This window comes from Hoplias malabaricus, chromosome X1 (genome assembly GCF_029633855.1).
Source record: "Hoplias malabaricus isolate fHopMal1 chromosome X1, fHopMal1.hap1, whole genome shotgun sequence".
Taxonomy (NCBI): Eukaryota; Metazoa; Chordata; class Actinopteri; order Characiformes; family Erythrinidae; genus Hoplias; species Hoplias malabaricus.
Window position 1 is genome coordinate 6189938 of NC_089818.1, and position 18583 is coordinate 6208520.

An 18583-nucleotide genomic window follows, 5' to 3' on the forward strand; every position below is an offset into this window, starting at 1 on the left:
AAGGAAACATTTATTTTACGTGGTGTGTAATAGAAGAGGAACAAAATATAGTTCCACTGGAAGATGATGCTTCATTCAACCGAGAACAGAAACACAATTAGACTTCCCAGTGTAACCGCTGTTAAACTACCTCCAATTTCCATTTGAACGAAACCTCTACACGTTTTCTTCCAATGATATAACAGCTTTGTCCAAATAAACTAATAACCTGTCCAATAATGTCATAAATTCCCAAAGTACAAACACAGGTTGTGAACACAAGCATATTTGCATGTCTTCAAGGTCATGCTCTTTCCCAGGAGGTCCATGGTTACTGCAGTAGACAATGACATAAATTAGTACCAATAATGGAGTGAGTTATTAAAGCTTCAGTACGTGTGTGATTAAAATGAGAGGGAAGTTTTCGTGTTACATTCTCAGAAACTGTTCACAGGTATTTTATTCTAAGCCCTAAGTGTAGCACAGGGCTGAAGAAAGCTCTTGAGTGTGGTGTGTGAGCGAGAGAGAGGTTTACCACAGAGAGAGGAAACACGCTCACTCACACACATTCACACACACATTCAAATGTAAAACGCAGGCTTATAGAGACAAAACGTCAGATCCCATTGCTGCTGATCTGTCCAGTGTGGGTCCAGTAAACTCCAGCAGGACAGAGAAACTTTCTGGAAGTCTCTGAAGTTAACTGTTTCTGGCCGTGACAGTATCAGGAGGCGTGAGAGGGGAAGGCCCTGTGCTGAAGGGATGTAGGTGTGACATTTAGTGTTGGAAGAACGTGAAGAAACGTCTAGAGAGTTCACATGTGAGTTACCAACCCTTTCTTTCCATTTTCTGTGTAAAATATTAACGTTATAGCACTTTAGCTTAGGATTTGAGCTCTGGCTTTAGTGATGTTAATGTTACTCCCTGACGCAGGCTGGGGTTAGTTTCAGATGGGCATCCCCCCTCTCTGAGTATAGCATCACGAAGAGTGGTTTTGGAAAGGAAAACTATTTAAAGTATTTTAAAGCATTGTTGATGTGTATTTGTCAGGTTTACCTCATCAAGTACAGAACATATGTGTAGATGCTTGTCCTTTGTAGATGATGATCTAACTTAGTTTAGAAAATAAAAAAATTACCAATCTCATTTAAACAATTCAAGTAATATACACAACTCTGTATGCTGTGTGATCAAATAATATAACAACACGTGCTTCTCAAGTGACTTTAAATCAGGTGCATTCATAATCTCAGTGTTGACTGCTTTCATAGTTCATTCTTTATTTAAATTCTTAAATTGTCTCATATAAGTTTCGGTCCATTCTGAAGTCTAATATAGAGCAAATACTATGTTGACGTTAGTCATAATAACATTATAAAAAGAGAGTATATACAGATATAAACACAAATGTATAGCTGTACAGCAGGGACCCAAAAAAAATGTTTTAAAAATAGAAACTTCATGAAATACTCAAGACTCACTGATCCACTGGTCAATGGTGATATGTGATGGTCAGAGCTTTAATTTGGGCCATAAATGTCAAACCCTATTTAAAAATAAATTTAAAAAATGAAACACTTCTTCTGCTAGCGCCTCTATGTGGTTTCTAACAGAATTCTAGTGCTAAGCTAACAGAGACGAAGGACACCGGTGTCTGTGTCTGATACAGGGTTCACACTCATACATATCTAGAACCTCCAGAATGCCCAGTGACATTGTTTCTGTCTGAGTTGGTTCCGTTTTGGTTCTGTTGAGTCCTCTGTCACAAATGTATTTGGTAAAAGTCTTGTGGTTAACTCCTGGGGTTCTTAGCAATCTAACAATTCACTGTGCTGAATCTCCCCAAAGGAAGAGTGGTTTTCTGGATCAGGATTACACTCCTGACCCTAAATCACACCCTAATAATGAAATAGGTCTCTTCTTCCTGGTATAAAACTCCAGCACTGCTCTCCCTGATGCACTCCTGTTTCTGCTGAGAATGATCCAACACTCAAATAATGATTTCTTGATTATGAAAGAAACGTGTTTCTGTTGTTACAGATAAGAAGATATTTGAAAGCCACTGAGCCACTGCATCCTATATTTATACAGTCTAAACAAGCCCCACATCACAGGCCATGCTTACTCACTGGAATCAGGTAAAACCTCACTGTTGAATAAATCTGTTAACAAAATAGCAATGATAATAATAATAATAATAATAATAATAATAATGAAAAATAAAGGAGAGCGCAGGTAAGAACAAAGAGTAGAAATAGTTCTGTGTAGAAGGATGTAGGCATGCTGCTGTGGCATTGCTTAATTTCCCTTTTCATGTGTCTTACTTCATTTCCTCCTGTTGCTGGAGGGCAATGTCATGACTTAGCTGTCACGACTCAGATGGCAGACCTGGGGCTGATATCTGACAGCGGCCTGAACAGACGTCCTGCACCGGTCGAGGCTCCACACAGCTAAACTATGAAGGGATTGGACGATGAGGCCACAGACGGTGGGGACAGGTCAGACAACATCTTTTTCATCGTAACTGAAAAACACTAAATCCGTCAGCCTGCCTTGTCCTCTTTGGTGTGTTAACACAATCTCTTATTTAAATAACAAGTAACGTATCTTTTACCACCTTGGTTCTGATGACCAATGGTCCATCAGAAGTCCTTCAGTGATTCAGATGGAAAGACTGCAAAACCCCAACATTTGAACAGGGTTCAGGGGGGTTATATATCAGGACCACAAATGGGTTTTTGCATTTTCTGCTCCTTTCTCACTGTTGTGAAATCATAACAGAAATAACCTATAAATGAAGTAATGTGAATAATGCTGCATTCGTTATGAGCTCCATCAGGAAAAAGGCTGCAGAAGCATGTGATGGACTTGTTCTGTTCTTGGGGATGATATTGTATCCAAAAATACGTGTGAGTTGTGGTTTAGACGATTTACAGATGGGGATTTCGTTGTTAACAATCGTGAACGTAGCGTATTAATACTTCATTTTTAGGATATTCTTTGTTGAATCAAATTACAATTGTGACTATTATACATAATGGTTATGATAAAATTACAAAAGAACAGAGAATGAAATTTGAATTACAGTTATATGCCACACAAAAAATGATTGGTACGTCTGATGTTTTTGAAGCTGGGACTTAAGGGGTCAGCTGAAAGTCTGTCTGCTGCAACTCATTACAGAGGGAAGGCCTTGGTACACAGCTCTGATCTTTGAAGAACTTGTGTTCTCTGTGCACACCAACGCCTTAGATCACAGTGTTGATTTTGTTAATCCAGGATCAAATTATCATTATCAACAGTTGTTTGTACAGCTGGGCGGCACAGTGGTGCAGCAGGTAGTTGTTGCAGTGACACAGCTCCAGGGACCAGGAGGTTGTGGGTTCAAGTCCCGCTCATGGTGACTGTCTGTGAGGAGTTTGTTGTGTTCTCCCTGTGTCTGCGTGGGTTTCCTCCCACGGCCCAACAACACACATTGGTAGGTGGATTGGCTACTGTCGATAGGTGTGAGTGTGTGAGTGAATGTGTGAGTTAGTGTCACCCTACAGGGTGTGATCCCACTTTTCACCCAGTGGTTGCAGACAATGAATGAATGTTTGAACAGCTGCTTGTAGTACCTTTAGTTTTTTGAAAATTGCTCTTAAGGATGAACCAGACAGGTTCACGATTTTTCAGCTGAGTTGCTTTGATTGTTCACTTGCTGTAAAGAGAAAAGCCAAAGCACTTAAATGATACACTACACCAGCCAAAATACCTGCCCGGTCAGAGCTGCGTTGTGTAAGATGGTGTATTATTGTAGAGTGCCGTACGCACTCTTGTCCTTTGCTGTTAATGAGTTCAGTGGAGTGTTGTTACTATTTTCTACAGGACACGCCCAGATAAGAAGTTAATGAATGGGGACTTTGTGCCGCAGAAATGCCCCCCGGGTTTGCTCCAGGGTTTGCATCTGTGTCAGGAGGCCTGGGAGCCGGGCAGCCCCTGGGACCGACATGGAGCTCACGCTGCTCTTTGGGGCAGGCCTGCAGGGGTAAGGCCCACTTCAACCCAACACACGAAATATGGTCATTTTGTTTCCACTCAGAACATTCAGAAAAAACTTCTGTGTGTGTGTGTGTGTGTGTGTGTGTGTGTGTGTGTGTGTGTGTCAATAATGTCTCTCTCGAATGTGGTCAGATGTAGAGAGATGTGTTGGTTTTAACAGTTATCATAGTTTATTCACGTCCTTCCCTTTCTCGCTCTCTCCCTTTTGATTGATGCAGAAGTAGCAGCAGTTAAGCAGTTAATCCGACATTGATACACAGCAAAAGAAAGAGAAACAGAGACAGGGAACGATAGAGAGACAGACGTGAACATTTGTAAATGAGAGACAGAATTTGGATGAACATGTGGTAAGAGATAAAACCTTTAAATCTTTATCTAGTCATAAATACGTCTCTGTGCTGGAACAGAACTGTGTCTCTACCGCAGTAACTTTACAGGAGACGGAGACAACATCCTCCACTTTCATTGTAAGTTAATGCAGAAGGTTTAGTGCTAAGGACTTTTGGACCATTGCTGTTGATCTCTTTATGGCACTTTCACACGTTATACACAGCTGCTAGGTGTTAAATTTAAAGCTTTGTGTGTTTTGGAGGTGGTCGTGGTGGGGAGCGCAGGCAGATTCCCAAATCCGTAATTCATCAGTGTTATGATAAGTTTAAGTGTAGGGTTAGGTTGGAACTACTGAGTTAAAATAACTTTTTATTCTGTAACAGCACTGTCTTCTTCACATTTTTTATTTTTCTTTACTGCCTTTATTTTAATTTGCCTTTTATTCTTGCACATTCTTAACTGTTTTAAATGTATTTTATGTTTTAATTCTTGTCCTTAATGAATGCATTGCCCTTGTGTGTGGAAGATGCTCTATTTCTTATGGATTATGGTTAATGTACGGGGTTAGGACTAGAGTACGGCTTACAGCGGCTGTGTGTGTATCTCTCTAGACTAGAAATGGAAGCTGAAATGTCCTCTTCCAGTCAAGAACATATAAGTTCAAACTGAAATGGGGAAATTGATTTCTGCAGAGTTGCCTGGTTTTTTCCCAAAGGGTTAATGCACTCCAGGAAGAGTTAAGACAGAGGAAGATCAGAGGTGTCTGCTTTCACTTTATGTTTCTGTGCCTTTAAACTACAAACACTATTTTGTAATCGGTGTAATCTGCAGTGGAACAGGAACCTGTGCTCTATTTGTTCTCTTTAAGTTTTACTTTAAGACTAAAGCTCAATAAAAGCGTTTCCTGAGCAGATGGAGTCTTGTGTGGAGAGAGTACTCCACTCCCCAAACTGCAGCGCTGAGTCTCCTCTGTTTCCAAACACTTAAGCGGTGTGAGTGAAGAACTGGTGATGGATCCCGTGTCACTTTTTTAGAGCAAGTTGCAGGCTTCAGATTCTAAATGTGTTTATTTTTGCAAACGGCAGTCGAAGTGTTCAGAGACAACTTTGGAAATCTGTTCTCTATGATTTCGTTGTTAAATAAAGATTCAGAAGAATTTACACCCCACTGATTCCTAATTTTACTGCAGTTTTCACACGGGCCGAATGTTCTGGGAACGTGTTTGTATTTAAACATTTATTATATTTTTGTCATTTTGTGGACTTTTCTATTTTAATTATTTTGTGACTTTCCCCACCTTTTGAAAGAGGATTATTTTTATATCGAATTTTCTCAGACCTCTGTGTGGCCTCTGTTTGACTCTGTGAGATATATGAAAGTAAGAGCTCATCCAGAACATGATTCATTCTGATGAATACGATGAATAATTCTCTCATTTTCCTCCTGAATGCAGGGGCGGTGTGTGGGGACAGATGTGTAGATTTCCGTTTGATTTCAAGTAACTCTGAGAGCTTCTGTACTGCTTCAACACCAAGTTCTTTTTTTCAGTTTTGGTTTTCTCTGTTCAACACATCAACTTCCTTTTGTGTGCGTGCGTGCGTGCGTGCGTGTGTGTGTGTGTGTGTGTGTGCGTGTGTGTGTGCATGCATCTATGTTTAGCTTGTGTTTGTGTGTGAGTGTGTGTGTGTGGGTGTGTGGGTGTGTGTGTGTATGTGTGTGTGTGTGTGCATCTATGTTTAGCTTGTGTTTGTGTGTGTGTGTGTGTGTGTGTGTGCGTGTGTGCGCATGCAGCTTGCGTGTGTGTGCGTGCCCATGCATGTGTGTGTGTTTGTGTGTGTGTGCATGCATCTAAGTTTAGCTTATGTTTGTGTGTGTGTGTGTGTGTGTGTGTGTGTGTGTGTGTGTGTGTGTGTGTGTGTGCGCGCGCACAAGAATATTTCTTCAAAGTGCATCTAGCAAAACTTAAAAATCAGAAATGGTTCACTGTTTTACAGCCGCTGTTACACCGTGTGATATTTGAACTATAAGCATGTTCATGTTGTCAATTTTATTATTTATGTATTTATTTTTGGATGGAGGACATCTGTATTCGTGTTCTGAGAAAGACTTCCTCCAGAAAAATGTGAAGTGAACATATTTATAGCTGTAGACTTTTCAGGACGTCCCATGGCCTCTGCTCGTGTTTTACCTGTCGAGACAATGCTGAGACAACATCCTCCAGAGTGAAGCAGACACTCACATCCCTGTCTCCACAGAGACACTGTGGTTAACACAGAGATAAAGAATGTCTTAAATAGAACTTGTGGCACTGCAGACTGCAGCTGCTCTAAATGTGCTTTGTGTAAATTTATAAACACTGCCTCGAGAATAACTGGCAACCTCCTGATTGTGAATATCTGACTAGCCAAGATTAACACATAGTGACAGGAGATATTTAGACCATTGAATTTGAAAATCTGAGTGTATGGTTAGATATCATTAAATTGATTAATGCTGCTGAAGCAATAATGAAAGAGTGTGAATATTACATTGTTCAAAGTTTGACAAAAGACAGAACCACGATTCCTAACACTTCCTTTTGTTTCCAGTCCAGTCCTCCTTAAAACAGCTCGTCTGATAACTCCCCCCCCCTTTCCTCCAGAGTTTCCTGGTGGTCCCTGATTTCTCATCTCAGAGTAAGCTGCTATGTGTGGCCGTGGAGGGACAGGAAGACACTGTCAGAGACTTTTCTATCGTTCACACTGGCTCAGGTAAGACCAGAAGATAGAGGTGCAATGATACACAAATTTCACAATATAATACATATAGCTGTTTTTGCTCCACAATACGATACATTTTAATACGTGGACAAAGAACATGACTTTAATTTCCCTTTTATTTTTTGATGTAGAGGTCAAAGAGGCCAGTACAAACACAACAATATATCTGGAATGGACGACTGGTACCAGAAATTTACATAGGAAAATAAAAATATATAAAAAATGGGGACACGGTGCTAATTAGGGTTGTCACATCTGAGTAATGGAATACCAGGACGCCCGGTGGGGGGGCGAGGGGGGGGGGGGCTACTGCTGCTCTCAGCGCCACAGCAAAACAACCCCCTGTAGGAGGGATCGTGACTCCACTGGCTTCTGATTGGCTAAATAAAGGTGACGAAGCGTGTTTCTTTGTTTAGGAGCCGTGAAGAATAAGAAGAATAAAAAAACACCTTTATTGGGGAATAAGGGATTTTCCTTAGGGAAATCACTTATGCCCCTCGCTACGGCTGAGTGTTTCTGTCTCAAATCATCACCATAACAGTGTGACCTCTAAAACACGGAACAAAACACGTCCCGTATCAGACGATGTTGTATCTTACGAGACGGTTGGCAACACTAGTTCCAGCCAAGTGTTGCTCTCTCCGCTAGCAGTTCACATCCAGCTAATCGTCCAAGAGGCCAATCAAAATTATAGCATGGCATTGTTACCCCAGTAGCGCTCAACACTTCTCCCGCGTCGTCATAGTAACACAGCCTACCAATTACCAAATTTTTTTTAAATTAATTTTACTGTATTTTACACGATTCACAGATCGTATCGTATCGAGAAATATGAATATTATTAGTTGTATTGTGACACCCCTACCAGCATGTTTAATTTTCCCTCTGGCCGTTTGCTGAGCTCACAGTTCAAGGCCGTCATCAAAGAGGGCAAGAACAACGTAGTGCATACAGACTGAAGGCTCTTTATTGAACCAGCACTTCACCAGCAGTTTTTCAAAGACTTGAAAATGTCCCAGCCCTGAACACACACACACAAAAACACCATCCTAGTACAAAAGATAACACCACAAGTAATTATCAGATGACTAAACACAACAACGAACAAACAATAAACGGCACAGTCACCGAGCAGAGGGGCAGACAGGGAGCCACTGTGCTCCAGATCCCCACCACCGCAGGGTGACCTCCGACTGAAAACACTCCTTCAGTGGAAATGTGTCAGTTTCTGTCCTTTTATGTGTGTTTTGAATCAGTGGGTTTTCTGTCTTCTTCTGAGTAAAGTTTTATGCCTCAAACTGTCTCTGATAACCGACCACACTCAGCACTGAAGGCAAACAGAAACAAGGCTGAAAACCACTGCAGTAACAACTCATTTTGTGTCATGAGCTTCTGTGGACCACCGCTTGATGTAATGTGACCGTTTGAGACAGTGTTGTATAAAGATTGTGGGCTTAATGCCCCTGGTGTACAGACCTTTGTGTATGGAATTATTGAATGATGGTGTTTGTATAAATCAATAACTGAGAAGTAAAAAAAAGTCAGAGCGAGTTGATGAAGTGATCGTGAAGACTTGTTTACAGCGGTGGTGATGTCTTTACAGAGGTGGCACTAGGAGCCCGAGGTCATGATGATTCCACAACATGAACAAAGCCTTTTTATTTGCTCTTTATAAAAATTCAGTAAACTTCTCCTTCTCCTGAATAATTATATTTAGTGTGTTATGTAAAGTATAAGGTTACAGAGAGTTAACAGTTTACCCACAGGAACCCAGGTGACGTTTTTTTGGTGCCTTGTTCCAACATCTTATATTACCACCAGTCTGTCCGGTTCTTATCTTTCCATCTCTCTCTCTCTCTCTCAATCTCATTCGTAATTCTCCCTCTTAATTCTCTGTCACTTCTCTCTGATCTCTCTCAGCTCTGAAGTTAGCCTCGTCTCACCTGGCCTTCTCTAACCTCCTGCATTTGGTTTACTTCTACACATTGAGCAGGTAAACTCCAACACATCTGTTCTCTTTATTAGCGCTGTCAGATTCCGGGTGGTTCAGTATCGCGTGTAGAGACATGTTTGAGTGTCAGCAACACAAGGGCTTACTCCGTTCTGTAAACACAATTAGTTTGTACATTTACTGACATCGTTTTAGGAAAATTTTTATTTGAGTAATTTGACCAAATATTTAATAGCATCATGAGCAAAGTTAAATGTAAATAAGCTTCCAACAAAAACACACAGCACAGTAGAGCACACGATGGTTCAGCACTGAGCACTAGAAACGGTCTCAAAACCTGCTCCCTGAAGAAGCTAGTGTCCCATTAGAAAGACTGTATGAACATATCTCAATCTCTGTGTATGTCTTTAATTTATTCTGTTTCATTTAAATCTCTTTTTATATCTTACTCTTATTTTTAGAGCTCTGATCTTCATCATGCTTCTGTGCATTTTTATTTTGTACCAATTTATAGCGTTTAAACTTTTTATTTTAGAGAACCTCTAACTGAGGTTGATTTTTTTTACATTGGAAGGATTCGTCATCACAGCATTTCATTGCACATCGTACGGTGTATGACTGTCTATGTGACAAATAAACACTGATGTGATTTCATTTTAGATTTTTCTACATTAAGGAGTGGTTTCCCAGACATGGATTAAGCCTAGTCCTGAATTAAAGAGCATTTTGCACTGTGTTTGTCAATTCAAAAAAGGGTATAACCCAGCCCATAATATGTAATATCATAATTGTGTTCTATTAGTAAACTGTGAGTATCGTTTCCTCTGTCTCTTCCTCTCAGGGACGTGCTGCCTCTTTGTTTGTTCGTCCCCTCCTGGGTGCACAGCGTGGCTCAACAGCCTGGTCATCTGGTTTCTCAGCTGGGTCCAAGTTAGTCCTTTATTCTCTCATTCACTCGGGATTTAGGGGGTATCTGGTATAAATAAGTGTGAGGGGTAAAGGCTCCCTTCCTTCTATTTCTATGAAAAAAAAAAGATCCCACATCATTGCCCCTGCTGCAGGACACAGGATGAATTATATCTACCCCATGTTTTAAATTCACACAGCTCATCATATATTCACTTTCTATTTGTGCTAATTTTAAAGACACAGTCTCCAGCTCCTTCTCCTTCAGCACCAGAGTGGAACAGTCCAAATTCGATTAAAATCGAGACTTTCTCATAGTTGTAATATAACTTTCACTGAAATAGTGAGTACGCCTTTAAAATATTATGTTTAAAGTCAAACGGTGTAATATCATTCAGAGCTCTGATCATGTTTGTGGTGAATTAAAGCTCAGTGCTGCTGTGAAAGAGTTGATTGTTCTGTTCAAAGAAGGTTTAAAGATTAAATATGGTGTCTACAATTACTTGGTGAATATTGTCCCTCCCGTGGAGTACAGTCATCAGCTCTCACTGAGCCTCATCGGTCCGTTTCGTTCAGTAGTCTGACTGTCTGCTGTGTTTCTGTGATTCATGTTTATTCACGTGTTAATTTCAGAGGCCTGGCTTTGTCCCTCATCTGATCTCCAACCAGACACAATGAGTCCAGGAACACTGGACGCTCAGGACACCATGATGTGCAGCATACAGGTAGGCTTTCATCTCCATGTGGCTTAAATATGAATATATTACACTTCAGTCAGACAGAATCTCACATCATATTATACACAGAACAGCCATAATATTAAAGCAATTGTATCTACACTCACTGCCCAATCTCTCAGCTCCACTGACCACACCGATCTATCTGTAGTTCTACAGCGTGGGCCATTTATATGGATACACCTTAATGAAATGGGAATGGTTGGTGATATTAACTTCCTGTTTGTGGCACATTAGTATACAGGAGGGGGGAAACTTTTCAAGATGGGTGGTGACCATGGTGGCCATTTTGAAGTCGGCCATTTGGATCCAACTTGTATTTTTTCCAATGGGAAGAGGGTCATGTGACACATCAAACTTATTGGGAATTTCACAAGAAAAACAATGGTGTGCTCGGTTTTAACGTAAATTTGTTCTTTCATGAGTTATTCACAAGTTTCTGACCACTTATAAAATGTGTTCAAAGTGCTGCCCATTGTGTTGGATTGTCAATGCAACCCTCTTCTCCCACTCTTCACACACTGATAGCAACACTGCAGGAGAAATGCTAGCACAGGCTTCCAGTATCAGTAGCTTCAGGTGCTGCACATCTCGTACCTTCACAGCATAGACAGTTGCCTTTAGATGACCCCAAAGATAGAAGTCTAAGGGGGTCAGATCGGGAGGCCTTGGGGGCCATTCAACTGGCCCACGACGACCAATCCACTTTCCAGGAAACTGTTCATCTAGGAATGCTCGGACCTGACGCCCATAATGTGGTGGTGCACCGTCTCGCTGGAAAAACTCAGGGAACGTGCCAGCTTCAGTGCATAAAGAGGAAAACACATCATCATGTAGCAATTTCTCATATCCAGTGGCCTTCCACTGATGAAGAATGGCCCCATTATCTTTGTACCCCATATACCACACCACACTATACCATCAAGATGTGCAGCACCTGAAACTACGGATACTGGAAGCCTGTGCTAGCATTTCTCCTGCGGTGTTGCTATCAGTGTGTGAAGAGTGGGAGAAGAGGGTTGCATTGACAATCCAATAAAATGAGCAGCACTTTGAACACATTTTATAAGTGGTCAGAAACTTGTGAATAACTCATGAACGAATAAAGTTACATTAAAAGTTGGATCCAAAATGGCTGACTTCAAAATGGCCACCATGGTCACCACCCATCTTGAAAATTTTCCCCGCTCCCGTATACTAATGTGCCACAAACAGGAAGTTAATCTCACCAACCATGTTGTGTATCCATATAAATGGCCTGCCCTGTACAATTAATTGATTCTGGGCTTCAGTCTGTATCAAACTTATCTTCTCCTGAAGAAAGGCTTGGTAATGTTTATCTAATCAGAAGGAAATGGTTTACGATGATCCTGTTTGGTGATGAGCAGCGCAATACGGTTTCAGCGGATCCAGCTCAGGTTTAGTGCCTCTTTCATTTGCCTCATTAATTTCATCATTGTTTTACGGCAGTTGACCACAGCCACTGGAGCTCTCTGCATCATTAACCCACTGTATCTCCAAGAGCACGGAGACGACTGGCTCACAAACCCCCCGGCCAGCTCCCAGCACCTCACCCATCCAAGCAGCACCAGGAGAGAGAGGAGGCTGAGCACCACCAGGGCCTGGGGGGGTGCTGGAATCAAGAAGAGAGCTATTTCACTGGACGAGTCCTCAGGCAGTTCAGACAGGACAGGTGAGAGGAAACAAACGGTTACAATGTCTCTGGCTTGGCACTGATTCATATCAACTTTTCAGTGTAGTGCTCAGTGTGTTTAATTTCCTCTGTTCTTCAGGATCGCCACTGAAGAGTCCAGATTCCCCCACAGCTCCAAGTCTGGAGGGTGTTGTCATGCGCAGGCAGAGCACATCCAGCAATCTGGACACTCAGAAGAGAGCAAGCTCTGATTCTTTAAGCAGCCAGATACCCCAGTCTCCGCATCGCGTGTCTTGGGTCGAGGACAAGTTCTGGTTAAACCCCCCACCGCCCACCACATTACTGCACCCCCCATGTCTGGAACTGGACTCCCTGTCTGTCAGCAGCATGGAGGAGGAGCCTGAGCCTGAATCAAGCCACTCCCAGTCACTCCCATCACCCCGCCTCCCACTGGCCAATAAGGTGAAGAACCGCCTCTCTGCGGTGGGCTTGGCCCTGGGGGGTCTGGTGTCTCCCCAGCGACGGCTGTACAAGCGTGTGCAGGAAATGAGCGAACGCAAAGATGGACCCTTTGCTGAAGCCGTGAGGAGCTTCATCGACCAGAGCCTGAAGGTTGGGCCAGTTTACGGCGTGAGCAGCACAGAGATGCTGCAGGACGTGCGCACGTCTCTCACGGCCCTGAAGGAGGCACTGTACGAATACTCTGAAATCCAGAGCATCATAGAGTGCCTTGGGGACATGCCTGATTATGAACTGGGTAAGAACACCCGGGCACAAAAGTACAGAAAAGCTGCAGAGGGTTTGTATTGTGTGAGGGGTGAGTTTATACTGATTTAATGTCAAAGTGAACAGAGAAAGTGATCATATTCACAAAAATACTTTTTAATTATGTACAATTTTTATGAATTATAATCCGGGTGACTGTCTGTGAAGAGTTGTCTGTTGTGTTCTCCACGATTCCCCGCGTCTGTGTGGGTTTCTGCTGGGTGGTTCTGTTCCCTGCCACGGTCCAAAGCACATGTTGGTAGGTGGATTGCTGGCTCAAAAAGTGGCCGTAGGTGTGAGTGTGTGAGTGTGTGTCACCTTGTGATAGACTGGCACCCCCTTCAGGGTGTGTTCCTACCTTGTGCTCAGCAATTCCATGTAGACCCTGAACTGGATAAGGGTTACAGATAATGAATGAATGAATGAAAAGAAATGTAGTGGCACTGTGCTGGACTGGTGCTCTGACCTGGGTGGGTCCCTGCTTTGTGCTCAGTGATTCCTGGTGGGCTCTGGACCCACTGTGACCTTGATCAGGATGAAACATGTACAGAACCTGAAGGAATGAAGGAAGGATGGGTGGGTGGATGAAATGCAGCCATCTTTTTTAGTAGGCTGCTGCTGATTTGCAGCCCTAACCCTAACCTTAACAGCTTTGAACGCAGCTCAGTCACAGGCTTCATGAACACAGTTAATCATTTGCTTATTTAACCTGAAGCTTAGTATTCCATTATTAATCTTAAAGCAAAAACCTGTTTGCAGGTTACTTCATTAGTGTTAGCGCTAGAGCAAAAAAAGTAATGGCAGTAGATCAAAGGGTTAGAATGGTTTTAACCACCTGCTTAAATCACCGCACTGGTTCCAAACTGTGTGGAGTTCAGTAATCTGTAATAGACCTGATCAGCCGATGCCTGTGACTTTTTAAGCTTCAGGCGGTTCTTCCTCTGCCTCTCAGTAAAGGATCCTATCAGTAATTCTTCTTCATGGTGGTGGTACAAATAAAAAGCTCAGTATACAAAATCTTATCCCTGAATATTTATTTCCTCTCAGATGCGCTGGTGGAGGAGGCTCTACATAAAGTTGCTCTGAAGCCAGTGTCTTCTCACCTGTACATGTTTATGAAGTCTGCGCGGCAGGACGATGGCAGTTTTCAGCGTCTGCAAGAGAACCAGAGGACACTGTTAGGACACAGCCTGGAGGAGCTGGACGGAACTGCAGGAACTGGAGTTCCAGACCCTGTAATGATGGAGAGAATTCAGCAAAGGTGGACCACCATGCACCAGGCGTATTCCCCCAACAAGAAGGTGAACACACTGCTCAAAGTCTGCAAGAACATATACCACAGCATGACGGCCAACGCCAAACCTGGTGAGCCCCTCAACTTCTGTACCCCACCGTTTTTCACTGTTTGTTATTAGTGATAAATATCGTGTTTGAGGGCGGTGCGGGGTAGAGCTGCAGGGTCTTGGGGTTCTGGGTGGTATCCGCTTCTCGGGTCACTGCGAGGAGTGTAGTGTGTGTGTGCTCCCCGTGTCTGCTTGGGTCCTGCTCCACAGGAATGAGTGTGTGATGGACTGACACACAGTAACTGGAAATCGTTTGTGCACTCGAACATTTAGGCACTTTACTGTATTCATGTGACACACTGGGAATATATTCTTTGTGGTTTTGCTGTTAAATAAAGTTTAAAGAGTTTCAATGGAATTAATTCATCACATTTTCCTGTTTTTACTGCAGTTTACGCTATGACCCAACTTTTCCATAAACGGAGATTTGCATAAATATAAATTAATCTAAAATTATATTCAGTTGCTATGCGTTCTGTGTTTATTCCTATTTGTTTCCTGCTTTTTTTCTGATAAATAAATAGCTTTTAGTGAACGGCAGTTTTGGCCAGAGACTGAATAAACCTTTAACAGAGGTCATAAATTGATTCTGCGTTTTCTGCTGCACAGAAGTTGAGCTCGTGTTGTGTGTCTTTGTGTTTACACCTGTGAGTGTGTGGATGCTCAGGGGTCTTTTTTCTGTGCTAGGTGTTGTTTTCGGGGCTGATGATTTCCTGCCGTGTTTGACCTGGGTGGTGTTGCGCAGTGATGTTTCTACTCTGCAAATAGACACCGATTACATGATGGAGCTGCTGGCTCCCACTCAGCTACAGGGAGAAGGTAAGGAGCATCTTTACACAGAGAACACACACACACACACTTACTTTATGCTTTAAAACTTATCTTTTTAAAGACTACCCCCTGTACAGATTTATAAATGGCTTAAATTATATTCATTAATTCTTTTTAATTATGTTGTAAACACCTTAAAATGAATAATCTAACACATAGATAGAAAGGGCAACGTTGAGGTGTTGTTTACACGTACACTTTCTCCTCTGTCAGTCGACACATATTTGTTGCTGTTGTTATTTAACCTCCAAATTTAATCTGATACTTCACTGATAATGTTCCTCATTAACTTTAACATGAAATGATTAAAATCACATTCTTGAATCTTAGAATATTCTTTACTTTCAGATTGTTCAGAAAGCTATGACCTTTCACCCAGTGCCAAACACCAAATCACTGTTGCACGTCTGGTCTGTGTTATAACTGATTTTCAATGAATATATAGTCTTTACACCTCGTTAATTATCATTTAATAAGCAATGTATAAACTTTTATAATTGTAGTGCTATTTTAAAATGGTAGCATTATTGCTTGTTAAACAATAATTAATAACAAGAATCTTATTAAACTAAATAACAGTGAACTATGGTATGTATTTCTATTGAATTAGCCACTGTGGGGGCAGCATGAGGTAGGGGGTTTCTAATAAAGTGTCCAGTGAGTGCTTGTGTTTAGATGTTTTTAATAACGCGCTTCATTTCTGGTTTCTGTCTCTCAGGGGGATACTACCTGACGTCTCTCTACGCTGCGCTGTACTACATCAGCAGTTTTCAGCCTCGTCTTCCTGCGCGTCAGCTTAGTGTCGAGGCCCAGAAATCTCTCAGCCAATGGCATCGCAGACGTACTCTCCACTGTAACCAATCACGTCGCAGCAGGAACCGCAGAACCTTTAGGAGAAACACACGAGGAGAAGGAGCCTCAGAGGGGTCAAAAGATGCAGAAGTGAGTGTGCCAAACGAAGGGGAAGACCCAGGAGACGGGACTGATCCTGAACTGACTCTGCCTCACGATGTCACTGAGGCACTGCAGAGACTCGGTGAGGACCTGGAGATCCTAGGGGAAGAAGAGGATGAGGAGGACAAACCACACACAGGGGTTTAAAGGGTTAATAGGAGAGTAAGGCTGCTGTCTGTGAGGGAGGGCAGTGCACAGCTGTAGTGGGGTTCACATCAGACACTTTTGTTTAAGAATTGAAGCACCTTTCTTTGGAAAGATGTGTACTGTGCACTATTCTGCATCTTTGTCATCTTCTTGACTTTAAACGATAAATGTTTTATTTATAAACTTTTTAAAGAAAAAGCTGCATCTGAAATAGGTTTCTACACATTGTGCACTTGTTTGTAAAAGCAACATGTAACAATAATAATAATAATACAATACATTTATTAAGCACTTTTGAAGAACCCAAAGACAGTGTACTGTTCTCATGAGGCACTCAGTACTACTTTCAAATGAGTGCAGAACCTTTTGGACACAGTTCACTCTTGGAGCTCTGGGGTGAATTTTGTGAGGAAAGAACCCACGCTGATTATTATAATGTCATTAATATAAACTCTCTGAGCAGTTTCTCAGAATAAAAGTGTGTAATCAGCCCAGTTACACCCTCAGAAGTCACAATGTTACATTACATTTAATTTGTTTAAAATTATCTTTATTAGCAGCATGTTAGTGTCGCAGTCACACAGCTCCAGGGGCCTGGAGGTTGTGGGTTCGATTCCCGCTCCGGGTGACTGTCTGTGAGGAGTTGGTGTGTTCTCCCCATGTCTGCGTGGGTTTCCTTCGGGTGCTCCGGTTTCCTCCCACAGTCCAAAAAAAAACACACGTTGCAGGTGGATTGGTGACTCGAAAGTGTCCGTAGGTGTGAGTGTGTGAGTGAATGTGTGTGTGTGTATGTTGACCTGTGAAGGACTGGCGTCCCCTCCAGGGTGTATTCCCACCTTGCGCCCAATGATTCCAGGTAGGCTCTGGACCCCCCGCGACCCTAAATTGGATAAGCGGTTACAGATAATGGATGGATGGATGATCTTTATTATTAATTTAAAAACTACCTTTATTTATTTATTTTAATTTAGGGCCAAAGAGCTCTGGAAATTTGGGAATTATTAATTCTTTTTTGTTTGTTTTAAAATAAAAGTGCAGTAGTCAGACCTCATCAACCACCAGAGGGCAGTGTTGTATATATTTTTTATGTCATTCTCTCAGTAAGAATATTGCAACATAAAAGTCTTACTGAAGTGCATTATTATGTCTATTTCAATGTAAGTATTTTAATCACTAAGAGAGATGAATGATTGTACACGTGGTTCTGGATTTACACAAACCAAACAAAGCAGTGGCTAAATCACATAGCACTGCAGTGCAAAGTAAAGTAAATTAAATGAATGAATCCTTCCTTTAAAAACATATGTAGCTTTTCAGTTAATACATTTGAAATATTTTTTTTTTAAATAAATTAAATCACTGTATCCATTCTGATATCCGGAGCAGTGACAGGTATCACGTGGCCATATGTATTTAGACACCATAGATTAAAAATATGATGGTTTGCTAGTGATCATTTTTAACCATTTTGTTTATTATAAAGACTAAGCAATTAATAAAATGTATTGTTTACAGAATTTAAATATGTACAGAATTTAAAAAAAATAAAATGTAGCTATAAATAAGTAGCATATTGTTTTTGTTAGGCCTTCTTTGATGTGCTGTCCGCTAACGTACTCATGCTACTATTCAATGTGTCCCATGTGCTAACGCACACTCCACACCCACAGTAATCCATCCTCCATAATCACATGCACACATAACAACTATGTACACAGGCTACATATGGAACCCCTCGATTTGAAGGCAAAAACTGCAAACCCAATCACATTTGCCTAACGGGACATCTGGCATTTGGCCTGCATTTATGACCTTAGCATTGCTAATAAAACATCTGGGTCACACTCTGCGATGCGCACTCACAACACCCAACTTTAAAAAGCATTCAAAAGCTTCTCTGAAGTAGTGGTTAACACCACAGCACCTCTGTTAGCATTCACGATCAGCCCATTTTTCATGTGATATCCCATGCTATGCTGCAGCTGAAATGTAACGGCATTATGGATTCAGTGCAGGCATAAATTAGATATATGGCAGTTGCGCATGAGTTAGTGAATACACAGATGGCTGGAGGCCCGAGGCGTTTAAAACAGGAGGCTAAACATAGGAGCAGAGTTTCTACAGTGAGGGAAGAAGACGACAGTGTGATGACTATAAGAGAAGATAAATATATCAATAGTAATCTT

General features: G+C 41.8%; 1 protein-coding gene across 1 annotated transcript; it reads left to right on the forward strand.

Moving 5' to 3' along the window:
- Positions 1–698: 698 nt before the first annotated feature.
- Positions 699–17923, forward strand: LOC136675882 (ras and Rab interactor 2-like). The gene is made up of 13 exons (XM_066652677.1): positions 699–799; positions 2020–2117; positions 2359–2477; positions 3847–4006; positions 6992–7100; positions 9030–9102; positions 9902–9990; positions 10600–10691; positions 12174–12396; positions 12497–13114; positions 14170–14487; positions 15153–15284; positions 16015–17923. Exons 3-13 carry the CDS (start codon positions 2437–2439, stop codon positions 16395–16397), a joined length of 2238 nt encoding a protein of 745 aa, XP_066508774.1. The 5' UTR covers positions 699–799; positions 2020–2117; positions 2359–2436; the 3' UTR covers positions 16398–17923.
- The last annotated feature ends 660 nt before the right edge of the window (positions 17924–18583 follow it).

Coding starts and splice junctions, on each gene's coding strand:
- LOC136675882 (XM_066652677.1), top strand. CDS start 2,437: ATGAAGGGATTGGACGATGAGGCCACAGACGGTGGGGACAG. Junction 4,007..6,991: donor TTTGGGGCAGGCCTGCAGGG/GTAAGGCCCACT, acceptor CCTTTCCTCCAG/AGTTTCCTGGTGGTCCCTGA. Junction 9,103..9,901: donor TACTTCTACACATTGAGCAG/GTAAACTCCAAC, acceptor TCTTCCTCTCAG/GGACGTGCTGCCTCTTTGTT.